This window comes from Vicia villosa, linkage group LG5 (assembly GCF_029867415.1).
Source record: "Vicia villosa cultivar HV-30 ecotype Madison, WI linkage group LG5, Vvil1.0, whole genome shotgun sequence".
Taxonomy (NCBI): domain Eukaryota; kingdom Viridiplantae; phylum Streptophyta; class Magnoliopsida; order Fabales; family Fabaceae; genus Vicia; species Vicia villosa.
In genome coordinates, this window is record NC_081184.1 from 31,551,495 (window position 1) to 31,575,519 (window position 24,025).

Genomic DNA, 24,025 nt, shown 5'->3' on the forward strand with positions numbered 1-24,025 from the left:
TAAGAAGGGAACCTAAAATCATGATGACTAATGACAATGAGATCGACACTTCAACCATCACCAAAAATACCGGCATTTTTCAAAACCGGGAAGGTCGGTTTGTTTATCGAGATGTTGAACCACAACAACCAAATGTTCACTACCAACCTCCCGATATACCCGAAGGAGGATACACAAATGAAGCTATCTACAACCTTCAAATGTTAACCTACAACAAGGTGTGTGCTATGGACACCTATATGATCAACCGGTTTAACAACATGCAACTCCAAATAGATATGCTTCACAACCAAAATGAAGAGGAAGAAGAGGAGGAAGAGGAAGAGAACATGGATGAGCAAGAATAGTCATTTCATATTATCATTTAGCTTATGTTTTATCATCTTTGTTTGTTTTACTTTTATGTTATTTTCATCAAAGTTGTGTGTTTAAATTTCATGTTCTAAAAACAATGTTTGCATTATGTTAGTATGTTTTGAAATTATTAAATTTGAGTTATGTTTGGTTTCAAAATATCGTCTATATTCTTTGTAACTTTTATGCACTCTAACTTTTATTAGTCTTTCATTCCTTTTTGTTAATGACAAAGGGGGAGAAAGATCTCAAAATTATATGATTGCTTTTACTAACCATATGTAGCTCAAGAAGCTCAAGAATACTTAATTTTCAAAATCAAGAAATACTCTTACATAAAGGGGGAGTATTGGTGATAGGGGGAGCAAAAGTCAATCATAAGGCAAAAGCAATATTATTCATATTTTCATCTAAGATTGGTTTGTCATCATCAAAAAGGGGGAGAGTGTGAAGACAAGCTTCTTCAAGGGTTTTTGATGAAGACAAAACATCACCATAGCTTTTGGCAAAGGATTTGGATCAAGAATTCTCTCAATATACAAGTTTAATCTTCAATATATCTTGATCAATTGTAAGGTAAATAAGTTAAAGAAAAAATCACTTAGATATAATTGTGTAATCAATGGAAATATCACACATAACATGCATTGCATTTAAAAGGCTTTTGGTAAAACTCATTTCAACATAAAAAGCTTTTTTCAAAGTGTTTTTTGGTTTTGTAGTTGAAGTAATCGGTTACTGAAGCTTTGGTAACCGGTTACTGAGTTTCTCAAAAGATCTCTCTCTGGTTTTTGTATGGGTAATCGATTACCCTGGTTTCAGTAATCGGTTACCCTGTTAAAAATTTGAAAAATATGAACGTTGCAATTGGGTAACCGGTTACCCTTCTTCTGGTAACCGATTACTGCTGAAGCATCACATCTTTTCTTTATTTCTTCAGCCATACGAAATTTCTTTTTAGCCATGAGTTTGCATCTTTTTGAAAATGTTTTTGCAGCCTTTTGGAAGGGTGTTTTATCTTATATAAAGGCTTCTTTATTCCTTTTGAAAAACACACATACTATCATTTTTTCATAATCATTTTGTTGTGCTCTTGCTCTCAAATTTCCATTGTGTTCAAACTTCTTTAAAGAAAATTTTCAGCATACACTTTCATATACTTAGAAAATTTTCTTCATCATTTCCATTGAGTACGTAATAACCTTTGTGAGAAAACTTTACTTATTACCAAATATATTCAATCACTTGTAATTCTTTATGTTTGTATTGATTACATCTTATTGTTCCAAGTGTGGATATAAGATTGTAAGGTTGTAACCTTGTTGTCCATAGTTTTGGAAACAAGAGGTATCCTTAGGGAGGGTGTTCTCTTAAGGACTTATTGAAATCCAAGAAGGGTGTTCTTGGTGGTTGTCTCTTTAGAAGGACTAGGAAGAGTCTTGTAAGAGTCATAACATTATAGTAAAATCTCTTGCTTGTTGGCAAGGGGACTGGAGTACTCTCGATCTGTGAGAGGAACCAGTATACATCGTGTGTTCATTTACTTTCCGCTTTTATTGCTTTCAACACACTCAACAAGATCATAAAAGGATAAAAAAAGAAAAATCTACCATCACCTAATTCATCCCCCCCTCTTAGGCGCACATATTAATTAACAATCTTTAATCTTGTGCACCAACAAAAAAATATGTCATGTGTTTCTGAACTTTGAACCAGAAAAAGGTGTTTTCATTTTCATCGTATTCCTCAACCATGCTGGCCTAAGATTCATTGAAAAATCTCCTCTTACATTAGTTATTTTATTATTTCAAATTTTTTACTTGGACCTCCCCAAGACATGTCACTTGTTCTTTCTCAATAATTAATGATGCATATACAAACTTACTTTGAAACTCATGGCTATTACCATTTGGTTACTTAATCACTTGTCTCCCTTTATCCACTAGGTTAGTAGTGTAATATCAAGGCTCCAAATTAACTAATTCCTCTAACCTATTATGACTATTTCCTTTTTAAGTGTGTTGCTTCAAAGAGAAGGAATAAGAGGTGTTTTACCTTTATCTTTTCTTATGATGATGCCATCATTCTTAGTGATGTTCTCAACACCATTATGTTATTCACTTCTTAAAGGTAAGTGTTTCTTACCTTCCCTGACGTCCACAAACTTAAGTTACCTGTCCATTTTAGTCTTAGTGCAGGTTTAGTTTGACTTTTTAAAGGGTCAAAACCAATTTTAAATTTTAATTGTGAAGAATTAATTCTGGATGATTTTAAGATGTTTTGTTTGATAAAAGTAGAATTAATTCTGTCTTTAGAATTGATTCGATTTGATACTAGAATTTGAAACTTCTGCCTCTAGAATTGATTCTGAATGATTTTTACACTATAATTTATTATTCAACTTACTTTTATATAAATGTATCTTTATTATTCAACTTACTTTTATATAAATGGATCTGTTAAGAAGTGTGGTTGGGCCTAACTCAACCCTACAAAACCGGCTTGTAGGGTGAGGATTGCCCCCACTTATAAGGACATGTTCAGGCCATATATTGTCCGATGTGGGACTCTTAACACACCCCCTCACGCCCAGGACTAGACAACTGGAGCGTGGAAATAAACGGTGGGTGGCCCGCCCGATAGCGGAAACCATAGAAGGTGTTCCACCGGATCTTAAACGAGGCTCTGATACCATGTTAAGAAGTGTGGTTGGGCCTAACTCAACCCTACAAAACCGGCTTGTAGGGTGAGGATTGCCCCCACTTATAAGGACATGTTCAGGCCATATATTGTCTGATGTGGGACTCTTAACAGTATCAAAACATTAATCAATTATGCTAAATTCAATTATGATAAAATTAATTCTACCAAACTCAATTCTACTAAAATCAATTATGTTCACCGTCAATCCAAACACACGCTTAACCTAGGCTTTGTAAAACAAAAATTTTAAGCATTATGTTGAATAATAGTCACCTTGATACAATTTTTTTTCAAAGTGTACTGTAATAAAGAAAATAGAGAGTAATTATATTTTTCTTAATGTGTAAAAGTTGTAAAGTGACATATAATAACAAATACAAAAATTCATTAAAAAAGATATAATACATATAAAATTTACCCGTTAATTACATTATCAATTCTTGTTAATATACACACAAAAAATGTCACAACATTTTATAAATAGAAACGAGGTATATTATTATATAAACAAATCAAAGAAATGCAATGAGATAATTAAGAAACCGATAACATTGGTGAGAAATACATGTTATCTTTGACTTTGTATTTTGTAAAACAAACCTATCATCAACCTTTATTTTCTCTTCCAAAAGATGAAGATTCTGTAACATCCAATGAACAATCACATTTTGAAAAGAACATAGAAAAAGGTAAATGTTTTTTTATGACAATCTTGTTTTTTTGCATTACAATTTGTAATTAGTAATTAACCTTTTCTTCTGATTTTGCATGAAATTTGGTTTGTTGATCATTTCAAAATGAAGATTGTTTGATTCTTGTCAACCATGGGAAGACAGAAGCATTCTGATTCATATCCTGAGTATAGTAAAAGCCTCTTTCATATTATTAAGCATCATCCATTATGTCACCATTTCATACAAAAAAGACAGACATACAACAACTGTGACGACGACGAAAGAACGGTTACAGGTTAGTACTATTTCACATCTCGTCGCTTAGAACATCGACCATGGTTTAAAAGAAAACAGATACAAAGAACGCATGAAATATGGTCATGTATCTTGTATACAGTTTTAAGTTTTCGAAAACCTTGTGCAGGTTAACCACAGTTTAAGTGTGACAAAACAAATAGGAACCCTATTTTGTCATGGTTTAACCCTGACAAATATTTTAGATACTTTTTTAGCTACGATTTAAACCTGACAAATTTTAGGCCATATACGGTAGCCCGTCTTGCACGCCATCAAAGACGGCTCTCTGGTGCAAGACATTAAATCAACATTCATTATATACAAGATACTAAATTCATGTTAGAATTTTTTTTATCAAACTTTAGAAACCATATTAGAATTCATGTCATTTGCTTCAGACATTTGAAAACTTATTACTTAATCTCATTTGCAGGAACTGTAATTGCACAAAGGGATGAAGCTTTCTCTTGTGACAAAAGAAAGAACATAAGCCTTGACAAGTTAAGCAACTTAAATGTAAGTTCTAACCATCATATCATATTAGAATATGTCTATCGTTAGTCGGTTTGGTCATCAGATGTGTCTTACCGTCCTACGCCAGTTAGCTTAGTGTTCGATTGTGTCTTCTAACAGTAGCATCTAATTTGATTGAAGCATGACAGGTTGAAGAAAAGGTGACACCGCATTCTCCGGTTGGAAAAGGGTGTTCACAATGTGATGTTGCTACATCTAGCAGCGATTACTCGGAATGTAACTTATGCTGCAAGCATCATCGGTCGGTGAAAAATGACTTACTTGCGCCACAAGTAAATGATAAAAAGAAGCATATATTTGGTGTTTCCACTCGTCTATGCAAGCATTTTGTTGGTGGTTTGGAAACAACCAACATGAACAAGAAAATATTATTAACATTTCGTCATGATCCCGTCTTTTCTTTGGTCTATCACTTTCATAAACAACAGCATTTGCAAAGAGCGAAAATGACACTAAATAGGTCTGAATCATTTCCTTTTCCTTACTCATTATCAAGACGGAAAGAAAGATTATACACCGACAACGAAACAAAAAAGCCGGTTCTATTTGTGTCATCAAAAACTGCATGTGAACAGGTCATGCCATCGGTAGCAAAAGCGAAAGTAAATGGAAATTTCAATATGAATGAAGCATTTATAATAGTAAAAGATGTTAAGTTTTCTTCGGTATCTGCAAAGGGTCAAAATAGTCTCAAACAAAAAATTGAGAATGTAACTGGCGAGAGGGGTAAAGAAAAGATTCGCGTTGCAATGGATTCTGTCATTCATAAACTTCCTCAAGGACAAAGGCTATCGGATCGATTGAAGAATGAAATTTTGAAGAAATTGAAAGAACCTATTATTAAAAGAGAAGTTCAACGCAAAAACTCCATAAGAAGGACCGTGTCGCTTCAAGAACCGCTCGAAAGTTATTGTAAAACGCTAGAGAGCAGCTTCAAAACAGAAGCAAGAGCCTCTCAATCAGAGAAACTAAAGTTAGAAAAACAAAGGTCGCATTCGCCGTTGAGAATGTTGATACCTCTTCAAAGAATTCTTTCATTACCTGATCTTCAATCTTTTTCCTATACTTCTCAGAAGGGAGATTTTTCTGATTTTACCCCGGAAAATCAAATCATCATAGATAAAAATGATTTGGTGATCAGTAATATCTTGAAATCATCAGGTATGATATTCGTAATTTATGAGATTATTAGTACTTCTCATATAAATAGTGTCAAAGTCAGTTGTAGTTGCAGCATGCCGCAACCCGTCTTAAGTTTTTGGAGGCCTGATTAAGTTAGTTACAGTTGAATTGAAATGTGGAAAAATAAAAAAAAAGCCACATATTTTGTCATGTTTTAAGAGTGATAAATTATTTATGAGGCTCTATAACATTGATTTAATCATGTTAAATTTTAGACTCTGTTCAGTAGTCCTCATTACACGCCTTCAAAGACGGTCTTGAGTTGCAGTTACTTACTTTTTTATCTAATGTTGATAGGTTCAATTTCTAAGTCAGTTTCTACCGACAAACCAAACAATGTTGCTCAAAAAACGGAGATTCGAACCAACAAGTTGACCTATGAGATTCCTCAAATTCATGTGGACACCAAACTCAAAGATGAGTTCAACTATGTGAAATATGTACTTGAAATATCTGGATTCACAACTAATGATAGCACTTCAGCATGGCATTCTAGAGACACTCCACTTGATCCATCACTATATGAAGAAATGGAAAATGATCCTGAATTTTGTGGTAAAGTAAGTGGTGAATGTAATCACCATGTATTGTTTGATTTGATTAATGAGACAATGTTGGAGATTTATGGTAGGTCATATGGTTACCTTCCTTCTTCTATTGTAGGGTGTCATGTTCTCCATAAAGTATGGACTCTTATGAGTAAGTCTTTGTGTTTAGGATATAAAGTTGGCCAAAAGATAGATGATCATGTAAGTAGGGATTTAGCAAGAAATGATGGGTGGGTTAACATTCAATTTTATGATGAATGTTTTGGTTTGGAGGTGGATCACATGATTTTTCATGATCTACTTAAGGAAATAGTGTTGGATTTAGCTTTGTTATGAGACAATTATTGAAATAATAATAATCTTTCTTAGTTATGTACATTTCAATTTTGACTCGATTATTATTATGTTTTAATTTACAAGTATGAAATATCTATTATAGATCAATAATAATTAATCTTTGTCGGGAAGTCAGTTAGACACGTAAAGTGACTTTGTTGAATTCTAACTATTTAAGGTGTCTGAGTCTCTTATCATTTGAGTCATTAGATGTTATCTCTTAATTTTTTTTAGTAATTTTGTATTGAATATTTTCACAAGTTTATTTTATAAACCATTAGAAGAGAAGTTAATTATAAGTAACTTATTTTTCACAAGTGTATTTTATAAATCATTAGAAGAGAAGTCAATTATTAGTAGCTTATTTTAACAAGTGTATTTTATAAACAATTGTCAATTTTATCAGTGGTTAAATTTCTTAGGTTGAGTGAAATTCCAACAAGCCCGTCTAGCTCAGTTGGTAGAGCGCAAGGCTCTTAACCTTGTGGTCGTGGGTTCGAGCCCCACGGTGGGCGATTTAGCTATTTTTTTTTCAATTGTTAGACTTAATTTTTGTGAACTTACTTCAACATCCTCAACATTCAACCAATTAAGATTACTATCAATACTAACTCAACACATTTTCTCTTTTGATTGAAATTCGAAAAGGCCGAGTTTAAATTCGATAAAACTCGGAAATTTATACCAATAAACAATTGTGTTTTTGTTGAAACTAATTATATAATCCACATTTCTAATGTTAAAATCAATATGATTAATACAATAATGCATATGTTACAATCACTAAAACAAGAACATCAAACAATTGAAATTAGAACATTTCCTCTCTCATGCAAAATGAAAGGAAAAATGTAATCCATATATTAAAGGAAACAACAAGACTGTTCAGATCACACCTGAATTGTGTGTCTTCCCATTGCTAATAGCCACAATCTGTGCCACTCTGCAGCGATATGAAACTGCTTCTACCAAAAAGCTTCATTCTCTGCCCAATATCTGGCCCATGACATTATTATGCTCTTGCCAAAGAAATAATCTAACTGATAGAACTTACTCTTCCTATGATAACAAAATGATACCTATAAATAAAATGAGAGAAATACAACTTCTATGGAAGACGTCGTGAACGGAGTTTTGGGTTTTGGTCCACAGTTTCAAGTCCATAACACAGACATGATACTGACACGTCAACGCCATTTTAGAAATACAAACACATGTGTCGGTGTCAGACGCTGGACACACCTCCAATCTAAAGTGTCGGTGGTGCATTGTAAACAATGGGAAGATTGGACCAATTTCAAGCCATTCAATAACTTTCTGCAAGACTCATTTGCAATAGAATTTATTTGAATTAAGCTCCAGCAAGAGTATGTGATATCTTGAGTTTTCCATTTACAAGAATATCATAAGTAGTATCATCCGGCACTAGACCTTTATCAAGCATCTCATCATGCAGTCTAAAAGCCTCTTGCAGATTACCCTCCTTAAAGTGTCCAGCAATTAAAGTGTTATATACAAGAACCGAAGGAGTAATATTATTCCCATTCATCTCCTTTAGAATCTTGTCGGCGTTTTTTAGCTGTCCATGGTTACAGAGTCCGTTTATTAGAACTGTATACATGACGATATCAGGCACGATACCCTTGGAAAGCATCTCTGAGTAAAGATCTAACGCGAAACTCAATTTACCTTCTTTCAGAAGCCCACCAATCAATGAGGTATATATCTGCAAATCACATGGAACCTTATTCTTTACCATTTTCTGGTGCAAGTTAAGCGCTGCTTCCATGTTATTCAAATGTCGGAAGCCACTAATCATGCTGTTATAAACAACTGTGTTTGGAGTCAAACCAACGTCCAAAAGTTCGGCGAAAAATTTGCTTGCACTTTCCATGTCTTGCATCTTGCAGAAACCATCAATGAGAGCACTATATGCAGTAACATCCAATTCCATACCCTTGTATTTCATATCATTATGCATTTCCAAAGCAAGACCAATCTTATTACATTTGCAAAATCCATTAATTAAAGTAGTATAAGTGATAACATTCGGAGAAACTCCGTTTTCGCACATCTCCCGGTAGGCAGACATTGCAGATTCAATCGCACCTTCCTTGACAAATCCATTTATAATGCTGTTATAAGTAATGGAAGTAGGAACAAAACCCTGCTTAATGAAATTGTTCAATTTGTCATGTGTCTCAGACATGCGGCCAGTTTTACACAAGCCGCTTATAGCGGTGTTAAATGTATAGTCATTAGGCGTAATATTTGCAGCCTTCATTTGCTCAAACACAACAAAGGCTCTCTCCGAATCACCCTTTCTGAAAAAACCATTTATTAAAAGAGTGTATGTAACCACACTCGGTTTCAAACCCCTTTCAAGAATATCATTCAACACACTATACGCATCATCCATGCAACCCTTTTTGCAGTGACCAAGTATTAAGTTGTTGTAAGAAACTAGCGAAGGTGTAATACCCCGACTCGTCATCTTGTCCCATAATTTACAAGCCTCGTCAACCTTATTGGATTCACAGAGCCACAATAAAACAATGCTGTATGTAACAACATTAGCAATACCAAGTTCAACCGCCTCATCAAGCAATCCATACGCATTTTCAAGCAAATTCTGTTTCCGGAATCCTTTCAACAGAGAATTCAAAATCGAGACAGTTGGCTGGATTCCCATAACTTTCATTTGAGTGTAAAACTCATACGCCTTCTCCATATTCCCAATCATAGAAAACCCGTCAATCAAATTCAAGAACATAATCGCATCAGGAGCAACACCACCCTCAACAATCTCATCAAACAACTGCACCGCAAGACTCACATCTCCCCGCGCACAATACCCTTTCATCAAGCTTCTTGCAACAACCACATTCACAGGTAACCCAACGCTCACCATCTCATCCTTAACCCTCAACGCCTCTTCAACATTCCCATACTTCACACAAGCAACAACAACAGCATTATACGTCCCCTCAGACGGCACCCACCCCATCTCCCTCATCTCCTTCAACAACCCACACGCCAAATTCAAATTCCCCAACCTACAAACCGCCTGAACAACAATACTATACGCAGCCGCATCAAGCACCAACCCTCTCCCCTTAGCCTCCTCAAAAAACCTCCCCGCCTCCTCAAACTTCCCTTCCTTCAAACACCCACGCATTACCACATGCAAAGTATAACAATCCCCATAAATCCCTCTCTCAACCATTTCATCAAACACCTCGCGTGCACTACAAACCATATTCCTCCTCCTAACCATCGCACTCAAAAGTATATTCATAATTGGAACCCACGGAACCACATCATGATCCAACATAGTTCTAAAACACTCAACCGCATCCGTAATCTTATTCGCTCTAACAAAACTATTCAAAAGATAATTCAAAACCCGCGAATTGGAATCGGACTCCGAATCCGTTTCGAAACCATACCTTCCCGAACACTCCAGCAACTGCTCTACAAGTATCTTAGCAGAAGGAGTAGCATCTCCGGAAACATATTGGTTGAGCAAACTTCGAACATATCTGTGAGTCTCTGGGGTGGAAGATAGAATCTGAAGCAGTAAACAGATAACATCAACGGTTTTGATGAAGCCTCGTTTTTTCTCAACGGTTTTGAAGAATTTGAAAGCGGATTTGGGGTTAGATTTGTGGGTTAAGAGGGTTTCCAAGATTTGGTTTTGAGAGAGGCGTTTGGAGGGATGGGGTTCGGGTGAAGTGATTTTGTCGGGGAGGAGTTGTGGTGGTGGTGGGGTGGTGGAGAGATGGGAGAAGAAGCGGCGGAGAGTGTTCGGGAGGATTGAGGTAAGGTTGTTGGAAAACCTTATTTGCATATTGTCGATAGAGATTGTTCGGATGAATTTGAAGTTTTTCGGAAATGATAATGATTTATTTATTTCATTGTTTGTGAGCATGCATCGATGTTAATGATTCAGTGAGGTAAGGTTGTCGGAAAACTTCATTCGCGTGTGGTGATGAAGTGACGGCGGGGATGAGAGTTCAACTTTCAATTTGAAGGTGATCGGCGGCGACGAGTAGTGTTTGGGGAGAGTGGAGAGTGAGGTAAGGGAGGAAAAGTATCAAGCAATTTTTCATGGCTTAAATAAAATTATGACGTAATTGCAATTTTAGTCCTTTATTTTTGTTTTTTTTCAATTTGGTCTTTTAATTTGTTATTTTTTTTTATTACTGGTGTCTAGTTCCCTGGCGACTAATCCGGTTTGGAGATCGTAGTTACGGAGATTGAATCATGGTTCTCTATATCAAGTCTGACGCCAATTACCACTGAACCAACTCACGTGGTTCCCTACCCATTTGAGACTAATTTTGAAATTTTGAATGACATTGTCAATATCATACTAGTAAGATACCCGTGCGTTTTAATAAATGATTTAATTACAAATGAAAAATATTATATAAATTTAATTATATTAAATAATTATATAAAAAAGAATCTGGAAGATGAAGATAAAAAAAAAATGAAATTTTAACATTTAAAAATAAAAATTATCTCTCAATTTATATTAATTGTTGATTAAAATAAAATAGATACTTTGTTGATAATGACCCGTGAAATAAAAAATTTATTTGATCCGATATAAAATATATTTAAATACAAATGTAAAATGAACAATAATCATATGAATTTAATTGTATTAAATAATCTTTAAAAAAATCGTGAAATGAAGAAAAGAAAAAAAATTTAAAAATAAGGATATTATTTCTCTAATAAAAACAATGATTGATTAAAATAAAATAAGTATTATGTTGATAGTGACCCGCGATATTACAATATTTTTAATTTTATTAAAATTAAAAAATAAATTATTTTTTAGAGTTGATACATAAATAGAGAAAAAAATTAAAATGAAAGTAAGAAAGTGTGAGAAGAAAATTTGAGAGAAATTTGAAATTTTAATTAAGAAAGAGAAAGTGTGTAATGATCGATTAAAATAAATTAAAGGGTTAAATAAGTTTTTTGTCCCTCTAAATATCTCAAACTTCGTTTTTAGTCCCTCAAAAAAATTCCTTTAAAGAATGATCCTCTTAAAATTTTCCGTCCACACTTTTGGTCCCTCCTGTCAACTTCTGTTAATAGAAGCTGATGTGGCACGCCATGTGACAATGCCAGCGTGGCAAGATGCTGACGTGTCATGCCACGTGATTAAGGTCAACATGGTACTTGAACTTATAAAATTTCGTAGTTAATCGGTAGCTAAAATCGTAGCTAATTTGTAGCAAATTCAAGAAAAAAAAATTATCATATTTTCCATGACTCATGATTCTTCTTTCTGAGCATAGTCTTTGAATCTTTACAACAATTATAGCCAACACAATTATTACTTAAAAAAAATGTAATTACAAAACAAATAAAATCATGTTGTGATGCACCATTGTAAGATTGTTGGGTGACTTGAAAAAGAGGTTGTTGTTATTGTTTATGTTGTTTAGTGGAGTCACTATTCAACAACCATTAGGATTTTATTATGTCCATATATTGGTTGGTTTTATATTAGACTCAGTAGGTTTTATATTATATACTCTGGTTGATTTAACAATATTCCACGCATGCACCTAATAGAATTTGAAGTATACATTTGATCGATAACGTTGTTAAATCCCTTTCAAACAACAGTAGGGAACATGCATTGCATACACTCACAAATTATGTTGATCCGTATCATATACCTTTCCTCTTAAAATATTTCTTATTTACAATCCAAGAAATCTTGACAAGATACTAAGTTCATATCAATACATAGCTTCAACGTAAATTCATATACCCAATGGTTTACAATATTTAAGACAAGTAAACACGCATTTAGGCTTACAAAATGATATATCTGCTATTGTTTGAGTGAAGATTTACTCAAGAGAAGAGTGTCGTGAATAACTTTTTTTCTAAACTAACTTGAGGTGTGCATGCTGAGAAAATGATTTAAGCCACTTCAACTATATGTTTATATATTTTGGCTCACTTCCCTGTATGTAAAAAAAATGGGCATAGAAGGATCTATATTGTATCAGTCTCATGGGGTTCTGTAAGCTTTTATATAAATATCCCTTTACGAAATAAACATGTCCTACTGGGTCTATAATATAAAACCAACAACATATAATGGACATAATAAAATACTAAGTAGTTGTTTAATAGTGACTCCACTAAATAATAAATAATATAAACAACAACAACCTCCTTTTGAAGTCATCCAACAATCTTACAATGGTGCATCACAACATGATTCTGTTGGTCCTATAATTGTAGTTCTTGTAATGATAAACTTTTTGGTTTTTGAATTTGCTACAGATTAGCTAGGATTTTAGCTACTGATTAGCTACGAATTTTTATAGGTTCCAATATTTTGTTGACCTTAGCCACGTGGCATAACACGTCAGCATCTGGCCACGCTGGCATTGCCACATGGCGTGCCACATATGCTTCTGTTAACGGAAGTTGACAGGAGGGACCAAAAGTGTGGACGGAAAATTTTAAGAGGATCATTCTTTAAAGGAAATTTTTTGAGGGACTAAAAACGAAATTTGAGATATTTAGAGGGACCAAAAACTTATTTAACCCTAAATTAAATAGTGTATTGATAGTGACCTGTGAGATAAATAAATATTTAATTTTATTAAAGTTTAAAAAAATAGATTATTAATAATTTTTGTGATTAAATGAAAAAAAATTAAAATAAAAGTAAGAAAGTGTGTGAAAATGACATGTGAAAGAAATTTGAAAATTTAAGTAAGAGAGAGAAAAAGTGTGTTGGGGAGAAAAAGTTGGTTATTGAAAAGTTAAAAAGTTGGACCAATGAGAGGCCGACAATTGGCACTTGGTTATTGAAAGGTTGAAAAACTGATATGTGATTTTGTTAGTTACCGAATTGCCCTTTTTTATTTGTAAAGAAATTTTTAACTAAGGGCATAATAGTCAGATTGGTCAATCTTTTATTAATTGTTTGTATAGTAGATTGCTTAATGTTGTGGTAATGACAAGGTTCAATTTCAATCAACACTTTGATATGTTAGGCAAAGAATATTAGCAACCAAAATAAATGGCTTTCAGCTATAATAACCAATAAACATAAATTATAACTGAATAAAGCGATAAAAAACGAAAGATTTGTTTACCTAGTTCGATCAAAAGATCTACTTTGTGGGAGAGAGTAGTTCTCTAATTCACTATACTCAGAAAGTTGTTATAATATATTACAGATGAGTTACAATAAACTAGTCTTCGCATTTAGAGTTCCTAAGAACAACCTTGAAGATGCCCAAGAACAAAACCCTATTTTCTACCCAATTGTTTCCCAACCTCTTCAACTCTCAATATGTTAATCATTAAAACTAAGATTTAAAAGTATTTTTTAATTCCCTTAGATAACTCCAAAGGTTTCCATAAAATTTTTGTCTTTCTATGTTTTTCCATGAGAAGACCCAAAATCCTATAAACCCTAAGAATGTCACACTACAAAACACTGTAGAGATACATATTTATAATTACTAAAACCTAATATACAAAACCCAAAAACACAACTCTTTTTTGCCTAGAAAATTTAACAAGCCTACAAATATGATTTTTCAATCTTCGTTGACTCCACCTGCTTTCAAATACCTCCCTAAAGGTCCTTCTTTATGAATTTTGCAACATTTTAACCTCATTCAAAGCATAACATCCAAGGTTAGCATAAATGTCCCTTTGAGAAGCTAAAATCCTCCTCCTTACTTTATCATGAGTCAAGTGATAATCAAAAAATTTTGTAACCGTTCTTTCACTACTACAAGTATCCATAATAGGAAACTCCATCTCAAACTGAGTTTTCTACGTTATAGTTTCTAACAGGTTTATCCCTTAGTTTTTACTATCCTTTCTCTGAAGAAATTTTTCACCAACCAAGTAAGTTGCTTTGACATCGGCCCTTCCCTAGAAATTCAATAACAACTCAGCGGCCACATGCATTTTTATCCCTAGTTTCTCTGCAAAATTCATTATACACTTCTGAAAAAGCCTCAAGGCACTTATAACATCTTGACATCAAATCTCATCGTTCTTTCTTGTCATGAAAGCCTCCATTAGTTAATTATGAATGAATAATAACATTTTAACCATCTAAAATATATAAACCACATATTTAAGACCCTTTAGTAATAATCACTTCATCAAGCGAAATCCTCAACACTCCACGTTCAACTTTAGTGCAATAGCCTAGATCATCAAACATGCATATAGATAATAAATTTCGCTTGAGCTCTGGAACATATCTCACGTCATGAAGAAGAAATTCACGATCATCAAACATTTTAGGTATGATCGTACAAATACCATGAACCTTACAAGCCTTATTATCACCAAGGCAAACTACTTCATGTTGCACCAGCTTCAAAGTCTCAAATTATTCTATTCTTGGACACATGTGATAAGAGCAACCTGAGTCTATGTTCCGACTATCTTCAGTTTCCAAACTCGATACCACTAGTGCATCAGCATCATCATAACCATCTTCATCTGAGGCAACTGCAACTTGAACATAATCATCATTAACCATCAATGATTTTCTAACAATCAAAACATTTTACCTTTGATTTATCAAACCTATTTGATTTACACATCTCTCTAAGCCCAGTTCCTCCTCTTGAGACACTTCAACATTCACCATTATCTTTAATCTTCAAATATTTCTCTTTTGAAAGTTCTTTGGATTTTACTGTCTTCTAGACTTCATCCGAAGTGATAGTATCTTCCTTACCATAAAGAAGGGCATCCTTAAAGTGTTCAAAGGATATGGGTAATAAACTCAACAAGAGTAAATTCTTGTCCTCATCATCAATTTCCACTTCAATATTCTCAAGATCATCAATAATCTTGTGAAATTATGTCAACTGTTTTACTATGGATTTGTTCTCCACCATTCAGAATGAATAGAGTTGTTGTTTCAAACATAACCTGTGAGGCAAAGACTTTATCATGTAAAATAATTCAAGTTTTGCCCACATCAAAGCAGCAGTGTGCTCACTGACGACTTCTCTTAGAACTTTATCTTCGAGACACGAGATAATGGCGCTTTCGACCTTATCCACCATCTTGATTCTTTATGCTTTACTAAGGCGTACAAATTTAGTTTTAATACAATATCAAAACAATTTTCTTACAATGTCAATAAATTAAAATAAATCATTTATATATGAGATTAATATATATATATATATATATATATATATATATATATATATATATTGGAAAAAAAATTATATGAATATTCAATCAAATCATATCATATAAATATTAAAAAAATAGGTGTAAAATAATTTTATATTATTATATGATATTTTTATGTTAGTAGTATCACAAAATTGAATGATGATATAATTATTTTATACCATTATTACATTAATTTTAATATCATAAATATTTATGAAAATATTTTAAGAATAATACTTAATTTTAAAAAGGGTCAGGCTAACATGTGTCCTAAGGGCACATGTTAAGGATATTATAATTAGAAAAAATTAAATATAATTAAATATAATAAAATCATATTTAAAGTTTCAACACATTGAATGCACATGTTAGTTTTTTTCTAAAATTAAATATCCATAATTTTATATTTGGTGGTTAATTGTTTTATTGATTTAGTTAGACGAGATTAGATGTTTTTTTCAAGAACTAAATGAAAGTGAGATTTAGATTTTTTTTTTAAATCATTGAAAATAAATTCTATTTTTTAAAATAAAAAGGTAATTAAGCTGCCCAATTTTACATAAGAAACAAATTATGATTTGATTTTAAAATAGAAAAAAATTAGATTCGATTTTTTAGGTATTGTTTATACTATTTTTCAATAAAAATATGACAAATATATAATATTTATATATATTTATTATATTTTCATTAAAAAATAATATAAACCACACTTAAAAAATTATATTTTAGTTTTCTCATTTAAAGTATCCTACTACATACATATATTTATATCCAATCAAATCATACCATATAAATATTGAGAAAATAGAAAATGCATTTTCAGTGTAAAATAATATCATATAAATATTGTTAGGTTTAGATTTTTTCAAATCATTGAAAAGTAAATTAATTTTTTTAAAACAAAATCAAGTTATATTTACAAGGCATATATATAGGTAATAGGTTATATCATTATATATATAATCGCCGCCATCGTTGTGCACTGCTCCATTAGCCATCATATAGTAATTCTTTTTCAATACAACTAACAGGGTGTTACTAGAATTGATATCATCATGTCCACTGAATTAGCAAGACTTGATGATAATACAATGGAAGTTGAAAGCATGACGGTGATGATGAGTAACCTTATGAAGAATCTCACTAATGATAAGAATCTCAATAATGATGTCTCTGTTGAAACTCTTGCGAAGAATTTCAACGATGATATCTTTGTTGAGATTTTAAAACATTTAAATATCTTTGAATCATCTTCCGTGGCTGATCGATTTTGCCAAGCATGGCGCAAAGCTAGCGACCAGGATTGGCAAACACTTGATTTCTCGATGTTGAAATCCAATTATATCAAAACTCAAGTTGTGCCGTTTGTTTGGGTTAGTTCTCGCTTTAACAACAATTTATACAATTTGTTGTTTGCTGCATTGAACTCCAGTCATGGAAATATCAAGACTTTGATTTTTCATTACAATTTGTATCTCGCAGATGATCAATTCGTGTACACAGCTAAAAGGTAATTAAATTTTTCAGTGATAAATAAACTATTAAATTATATGATATCAGAGCCTATACTAAATTATTTGTTGGCGACATCATTCACGCATGGGGTCATTGAGATCCAAGCGTTACGGAACCTTAGAATTTCCGCTTTCATTGTTATCCATCCTTAATCTAAATTGTGGTATTTGATTTGCCTTCGTTGCAGCCTTCAATACTATCATTGTCAACTGTATAGGCTTTGAAGGAGTGAATTTAATCTCACATTACATAGAGATATGTTTATAAGTGAGGGAGAATCTTCTTCTTACAAATCGGTTTTACATTTTAGGATTTACGATTTATGGTTTTAAAATGATGAGTTAGGTTTAACTCACACATTTTGAGATTGTACAATTATTCTCTTGATTTTATCATCCAAAAATTCTTATAACATTTTAATATGATAATTTATATATCGTAATTATATTGTATATCTTGTAACAGGTGTCCACTTCTAAGACGATTAGTTTTTGTGTCATGGAATAGAATCATGAAAACATCAATTAAAGAAGCTATTAGGGGATGGAAAGATCTAGAGTCAATGACAATGCCTAGCATGTATAGTCCAAAATATGTATTTAAAGAAATTTCAAAGAATTGCAAGAATTTCAAAGAGTTGAAGAACATGGGACGTTTACATATGCGGCTTGCTTTGGCTCTCACTAAGCATCTTCCAAACTTAAAGGTTCTAAGTATTCGATGTTCAGCTTTGAATATGGAAGCTCTTATTTTAATTTTAGAAAAACTTGAACATTTACAAGTGCTCAATATTTCACATTCTTGTATTGTGAAGATCGATGATTATTACAATGAAGAGTATAGGTTTATTGATGAGATTGACCGTAGAATTATAAGTGAAAAGGCTTCTAGGTTGTGTGAGTTAATCCTATGCAAGGAAGAAACATCATGCACCATGTGTCGGAGAACAAAATATGATTGTGGAATTCCTAGGTGGTATAGGTACGAGGAAGGAATTTGGAAGGATGATGAAGTTAAGTCTCTTGCCATTTGAAGTGTGACTTTTATTGTATTTTTTTTGGAATAATTGGATGACTTGGGATTTAAGCTCCAGTTAGCATAATATATTTTTGAGTTTAATGAAATATATGTTTGAGAATAAGTTTTTTATCATAAGTTTATATTTTATTTGATTGGTTTATAGTCTATTTTCTATACTTTATTTTAAATACTATTTTAGTTTATAAACTTATAAGTTTTTTTCACTTTTAAATTTATTATTTTAACAAAACCTTATTTTTATTATTTATCATTTATATTAATTCAAAATAAATATTATGTATTAAATATTTTTTATGTTATTATTTATTAATCATTTGAATAGTGAATTTCATCACAAAAGATCCTTCAAGTACAAGACGCACTTTGAAGACTACAACATGGTAAAACTCCAATCTAAAACTAACGTCGAAAAAACAACAGACAATCCTGAACACCACAACACCTAAACTGAGACTAGCATATATAATTCGAAATACATTGCAAAGGATTAAGCATCCAAAGATGATAATCAACCGTAAAACCCATAAAATAAGATTTTAACCACCAGTACGATTGAAGCTTAACCTTTTCAGCAATTGTCATCACCGACAAACGTGAATTCTGAAAGATCCGTTGATTACGTGCTTTCCAAATTCCCCACACAACTGCTATCCAAATGACATGCAAGACAATACGATACTCCTTATCATCCCCCGCCAAAGTCACAAAATAGTCATGATGGTCCCTCCATTGGCCTTGAAAGACCGACACAAAACCAAGCCACCCTGCTAGGATCGGCCAAACAATACTAAAATGCGGACACTGGACAAAAATATGATCCTTATCCTCAATCTCCATACAACCATTAGAACAAGTTTGATTCTCCTCCGCTAAAATATTACGCCGCATCAAATTATTCTTTGTCGGTAATCTATTACAAAATAACCGCCAAATAAAAATATTTACCTTTAGGGGAACCACTTTCAACCATCAATCCGCTAATTTATCGTCAACTGTTATTTTTAGTAAATATAACTTTAATTTTAGAGTGGTCAAAATGGGTTATTTGTCCCTTGGCAGGCCCTAGACTTTTAAGGACTCGGCCAAAAAGATCATGTGTAATATGGAAAAGCTAAAAAATGGAACCTTTATGAAAAATGTTAAACATGTTTAAAATATATCCTGATATAAAAGAAAAATGTTCAAGATGAAGAAAAATCAAATTTGGAAAACCAAAAATATATTAATTTCTACTCTAAAACCCTAATCATGAACGCATGCAAAACAAAAATATCCCAAGCTAAAAGGAAAATGTTGAAGATGAAGAAATACCTAAACTAGAAAACCAAAAATATATGAATTTCTACTCTAAAGCCCTAACCATGAACGCATGCAAAGCAAAAATAGAAAGTTGATGTACCAAACCTTTGATGAATGTTGAATAGTGATGAAGAAAGATGATGAAGAAAGTTGATGGACAAAGTTGAGAGGAATAAAAAGGAAGACGAAGAGTGAAGTGAGAAGAAAATAAGTGAGGGTTGAGAGAAAAGTCAAAAAAACAGAAATTGGAGAGAGAAAGAGAGGTGGAATATGAATGTGAAATGAGGATAAAGCTAATGTCTCAAGAGGAGAAAGTGAACATAAATGGGTGTCCATATCAGAGAGGGTTGATAAGTTAAAGTCAAAATGCTTCATTTCTCAGAAATCCAGTCACTTCATGAGAGATTTCCCAAGAGTATGGACAATGATGAGGAAAATAATGAGAGTGTTAGTGTATTATTGGTGTCAATTTGGAGACTAGAGAGAGTTGGGTCATGTAATCAAGTTTATCTTATCACACGTATCCAAGGAAAGAATATTTTGAGATTTTGAAGCTGGAGGAAGGTAGAATGGTTTTTCTTGGTGGCAATAAGGCTTGCAAAGTTCATGATATTGGTACAGTCAGACTTACAATGTTTAATAATTATGGTTTTCTTCTTCATAACATGAGTTAAGTTTTAGAGCTCAGGAAAAATTTGTTATCCATAAGCCTGTTTGATGATCTAGACTATTACACTAGAGTTCAATACGGGGTTTTAAAGATTCTCACGATGGACTGATTATAACTAAAGGGTCTAAAATATGTGCCATATATTTTGGAAGGTTCCAATGTTGTTGCACGTTCATCATCAACTATTGAAGGATTTTATGACAAGAACAAACTATGAAATTTGACGTCAAATCATGATACATGTTTGGAAGGTTGTTTTTTAGCACTTTAATGAGATTTGCAGAAGACAAGGGAGGTATGGAGTAGGAAAAATATAACTTACTCTATTTTAAAGGTCGTCAAAGCTTTGTCTATTGTGTAAATCAAGCTTATCTAGGTTAATGGTAAAGTTGTGAATTGTGTCTTCAATTTCTATCAACAATGTGGGAATGGTTATGAGTTATGGTTTGTGAAACTTGGAGGACCAAAGTTCATCATTTGCAAATATATTACTCTCAGCCAGGCTCGTCAAGGGAGGAATAGTAACAACATGTAGTGGAGGTTTTAGAAATTATGGCGGAGAAAACTCAATTCAAGGTGAAGGTTCATGCTATGATACTAATAGTAAAGAAGAAGAATTACATAGGCCTTTTATTATCCATTGACCCGTGATAAGTTAAAGATGAAGACTGTATCATCTCAAATGTATGATTATGTTGGCCTTAGATGTTATGCATTCAATGTAGCTGAAGGGTTACAAAACTAAGAAACAAAGACGTTTATGAAGTCATTCAAAAACATATGAAGTCAAATATGGTTGAAGAATCATTTTTGTGTGTTTGTTAAATTAGCTAATTAGGAAAAAGTGATTAAAAACAAGTGAATGCAAGTGGCAAGATCAAAGTTCATGCATAGCTTGAACTTGTTCAAAGTTGTTGAATGATGATTCAAATCGGAGAGAGCAACATGATGGTTAGTGGATAAATTTACATCATCAAGGTTTAAAGTCAAGGTAGAGATTCATAGAAGTATGCCTTCAAATCTTGAGTGGTGAAGAAAAACAAAATATGTTTTGAGATTGTTAGAAATCAGAATGATAGAAAAGTAGTTGGAGGTCGCCGACTATGAAGGTTGACTTGGTTAACGAAGGTTGACGATGGTCTTCTCGGTTGAAGGAGTTCGGCTGGCCAGGTCGCGATCCTCAGGTATCAGGTTTGCTCGTTTTGGTTTGCAAATTGGTTCGTTAATGAGTTATGCTTTTGGCATGTTAAAGATTCGTTGGATTTCAACAATTATAAATATGTATTTCTATCATTCTTGTCTTAGTAACCTTCAGAACTTTAGAGATGATGATAAAAATAAGAATAAGGAGTCCTATTGAGAAACTTAGAGAGACAAATAAAAATTTCTTGAAGTTTTTGGAATTTGAAAAACCCGTGAAAATATCTAAAAGAATTGTAAAACATTTCTAAATACTTTAGAGTTGTATGTCATATATATATATATATATATATATATATATATATATATATATATATATATATATATATATATATATATATATATATATATATATATATATATATATATATATATATATATATATATATATATATAATTAGAGAGGTTGTGAAACATTTAAATAGAAAATATAATTTGTTGTTGTGAACTTGAATGACTATTTTTTTAAAGTTTTTTTCATAATTTTATATAATAACTTTTATAAATATAAAGAATTTGAGAACTACCCTCATCTTTAGAATAAATTAGTTTGTTTCATCGAACAGAACCAAGTAAATAGTTTTTTATTTTACTTTTTATGTTATTGTATTTTAAGTTACCAAATTATTGTGTTGTCTATGTTCATTTATTTTAATTTCTATTATTCTTTTTTATCACTTAAAGTTTTTCAAACAAATTTCTGTTTTTTTTCCTCCATGATTTGTCTTCTCAAGCTCTTTTACACTAACCAAAACAAGACAACAATGTCACTTTTTTATAAAACAATAGATTCTCTCAATGAATTCATGAAAACTACTATTTGGAGTAAGATTTAGCTTACCATAGACTATAGATCTTTCCCACCGGCACTTTTATCATCCCTAAAAAGAGGAAAAATTATTCATAAAAATGAACAAAAAGAAAATTGTTAAGGCTTAAGCCACGTTTACATACTTAGAACCAAAGAAGGGAACATTGCATATCAAAATAGCATAACTCCCATGGTAAGGATTAAGGATAATTTAAATGATGGTTGGAGTATCACATCACCTCTCTTCTTATTTTGGACAAAACTTAAATACAATTCTTTTTATTATTTTGATAAAGATAGGATAAATATACTTAAATATCATTTATTGAGTAAAAATAGGAAAAATTCGCATACGTGTAAGAGAAAATTATACACGTTGTCTTATTTTCATTGAAAAATAGTAAGAACCACACCTAAAGAATTGTACCTAAATTTTGTCCTTTTATTTTTTAGTTTAATATTTATATACATTTTAATATCACTCTCTTTTTTATGTTTAATTTAATTTATATACATTTTAAAATCACCTCTCTTTTTATTTTTAATTTAATTTATATACATTTTAAAACAAAAATGTTTTAGGTCGTCTGTAAATTATAATAGATGCATTATAAAAAAGATTGTTTTTTACAAAAATGTATTATGAAAAATTATCCGCACTCAATTAATCCAATTAATAAATATTAGTTGAGATATCTCATTGATCACATTATCTTATTGTTAAAAGTATTTGATTTATTTTGTAACTAATATTATCTCAATGATCACACTTTCACTTTCATTTATGATATTATTATCTTTTAAAAATAAAATAAAAATTATTCATGAACTATTAGCTGAATTAGATGACTTTTACCATTGATTCAAATATAAATCAATAACTCTTATTATGAAAAAAAAATATTTTTATATTTTTGGGTTAATGAACTTTTTCGTCCCTTTAAATATTTCAAATTTCGTTTTTAGTCCCTCCAAAATTTTCTTTCAAGAAATCGTCTCTTCAAAATTTTTCTTCCGAACTATTGGTCCCTAACGTCAAATTTCGTAACTAATCGGTGGTTAAAGTCGTAGCTAATCTCTAGCAAATTTGACGTTAGGGACCAATAGTTTAGACGAAAAATTTTGAAGGGACGATTTCTTAAAAGAAAATTTTAGAGCGACTAAAAACGAAATCTGCAATATTTAGAGGGACCAAAAAGTTTATTATCCCTATATTTTTTGACTACTAATTTTATATATTAAATTAATAAAAATATTTTAAAAGTAAATTTATTATTTAAATATACACTCTTACACATCGTAGATGACTCCGTTTTTTATTATAAGTCGTTTTGAAAAAATATTTTGTATTTTAATATAAGTCGTTTTACAATTCCAATGAATAATTAATGCTATTTTTTCTATTATATCCTTAAATATTTATTACTCTCTCATTTCAATTATATAAATTTATCTTCCACATGTCATTAATGAAGGATAATTTTGTAAAAAATTTCATAATTTCTCATTTTCATACAATAATTATTATTTTTCTTAATCGGTGTTAAAAGTCTAAAACGACTTATAATAAAAACGGAGAAAGTAATACTTAATTTAATAAGAAAGTTCACCGTTAAATTTCCTCAACTGCGATCGGAAAAAG

The 24,025-nt window shown here is 31.8% G+C and overlaps 3 protein-coding genes, 1 long non-coding RNA gene and 1 other non-coding gene across 5 annotated transcripts; 4 read left to right on the plus strand and 1 right to left on the minus strand.

Moving 5' to 3' along the window:
* The first annotated feature begins 3,615 nt into the window (after positions 1-3,615).
* Positions 3,616-4,546, plus strand: LOC131606467 (uncharacterized). The gene is made up of 3 exons (XR_009284844.1): positions 3,616-3,746; positions 3,861-4,026; positions 4,462-4,546. It is a non-coding gene; the product is annotated as an uncharacterized LOC131606467 (long non-coding RNA).
* A 29-nt stretch (positions 4,547-4,575) lies between these two features.
* LOC131604456 (uncharacterized) lies at positions 4,576-6,664 on the plus strand. The gene is made up of 3 exons (XM_058876891.1): positions 4,576-4,584; positions 4,691-5,723; positions 6,042-6,664. Exons 1-3 carry the CDS (start codon positions 4,576-4,578, stop codon positions 6,626-6,628), a joined length of 1,629 nt encoding a protein of 542 aa, XP_058732874.1. The 3' UTR covers positions 6,629-6,664.
* Positions 6,665-7,070: 406 nt separating this feature from the next.
* Positions 7,071-7,143, plus strand: TRNAK-CUU (transfer RNA lysine (anticodon CUU)). The gene has a single exon. It is a non-coding gene; the product is annotated as a tRNA-Lys (tRNA).
* A 296-nt stretch (positions 7,144-7,439) lies between these two features.
* On the minus strand, positions 7,440-10,730 carry LOC131601530 (pentatricopeptide repeat-containing protein At3g54980, mitochondrial-like). Its single transcript, XM_058873378.1, has one exon. The coding sequence runs from the start codon at positions 10,557-10,559 to the stop codon at positions 7,980-7,982; it is 2,580 nt and encodes an 859-aa protein (XP_058729361.1). The 5' UTR covers positions 10,560-10,730; the 3' UTR covers positions 7,440-7,979.
* Positions 10,731-16,902: 6,172 nt separating this feature from the next.
* On the plus strand, positions 16,903-18,395 carry LOC131604457 (F-box/LRR-repeat protein At3g48880-like). The gene is made up of 3 exons (XM_058876892.1): positions 16,903-17,357; positions 17,828-18,068; positions 18,177-18,395. Exons 1-3 carry the CDS (start codon positions 16,903-16,905, stop codon positions 18,393-18,395), a joined length of 915 nt encoding a protein of 304 aa, XP_058732875.1.
* Positions 18,396-24,025: the final 5,630 nt, after the last annotated feature.

Coding starts and splice junctions, on each gene's coding strand:
- LOC131604456 (XM_058876891.1), top strand. Junction 5,724..6,041: donor TAATATCTTGAAATCATCAG/GTATGATATTCG, acceptor TAATGTTGATAG/GTTCAATTTCTAAGTCAGTT.
- LOC131601530 (XM_058873378.1), bottom strand. CDS start 10,559: ATGCTCACAAACAATGAAATAAATAAATCATTATCATTTCCGAAAAAC.
- LOC131604457 (XM_058876892.1), top strand. CDS start 16,903: ATGTCCACTGAATTAGCAAGACTTGATGATAATACAATGGAAGTTGAA. Junction 17,358..17,827: donor TTCGTGTACACAGCTAAAAG/GTAATTAAATTT, acceptor ATCTTGTAACAG/GTGTCCACTTCTAAGACGAT. Junction 18,069..18,176: donor AGCATCTTCCAAACTTAAAG/GTTCTAAGTATT, acceptor TGTATTGTGAAG/ATCGATGATTATTACAATGA.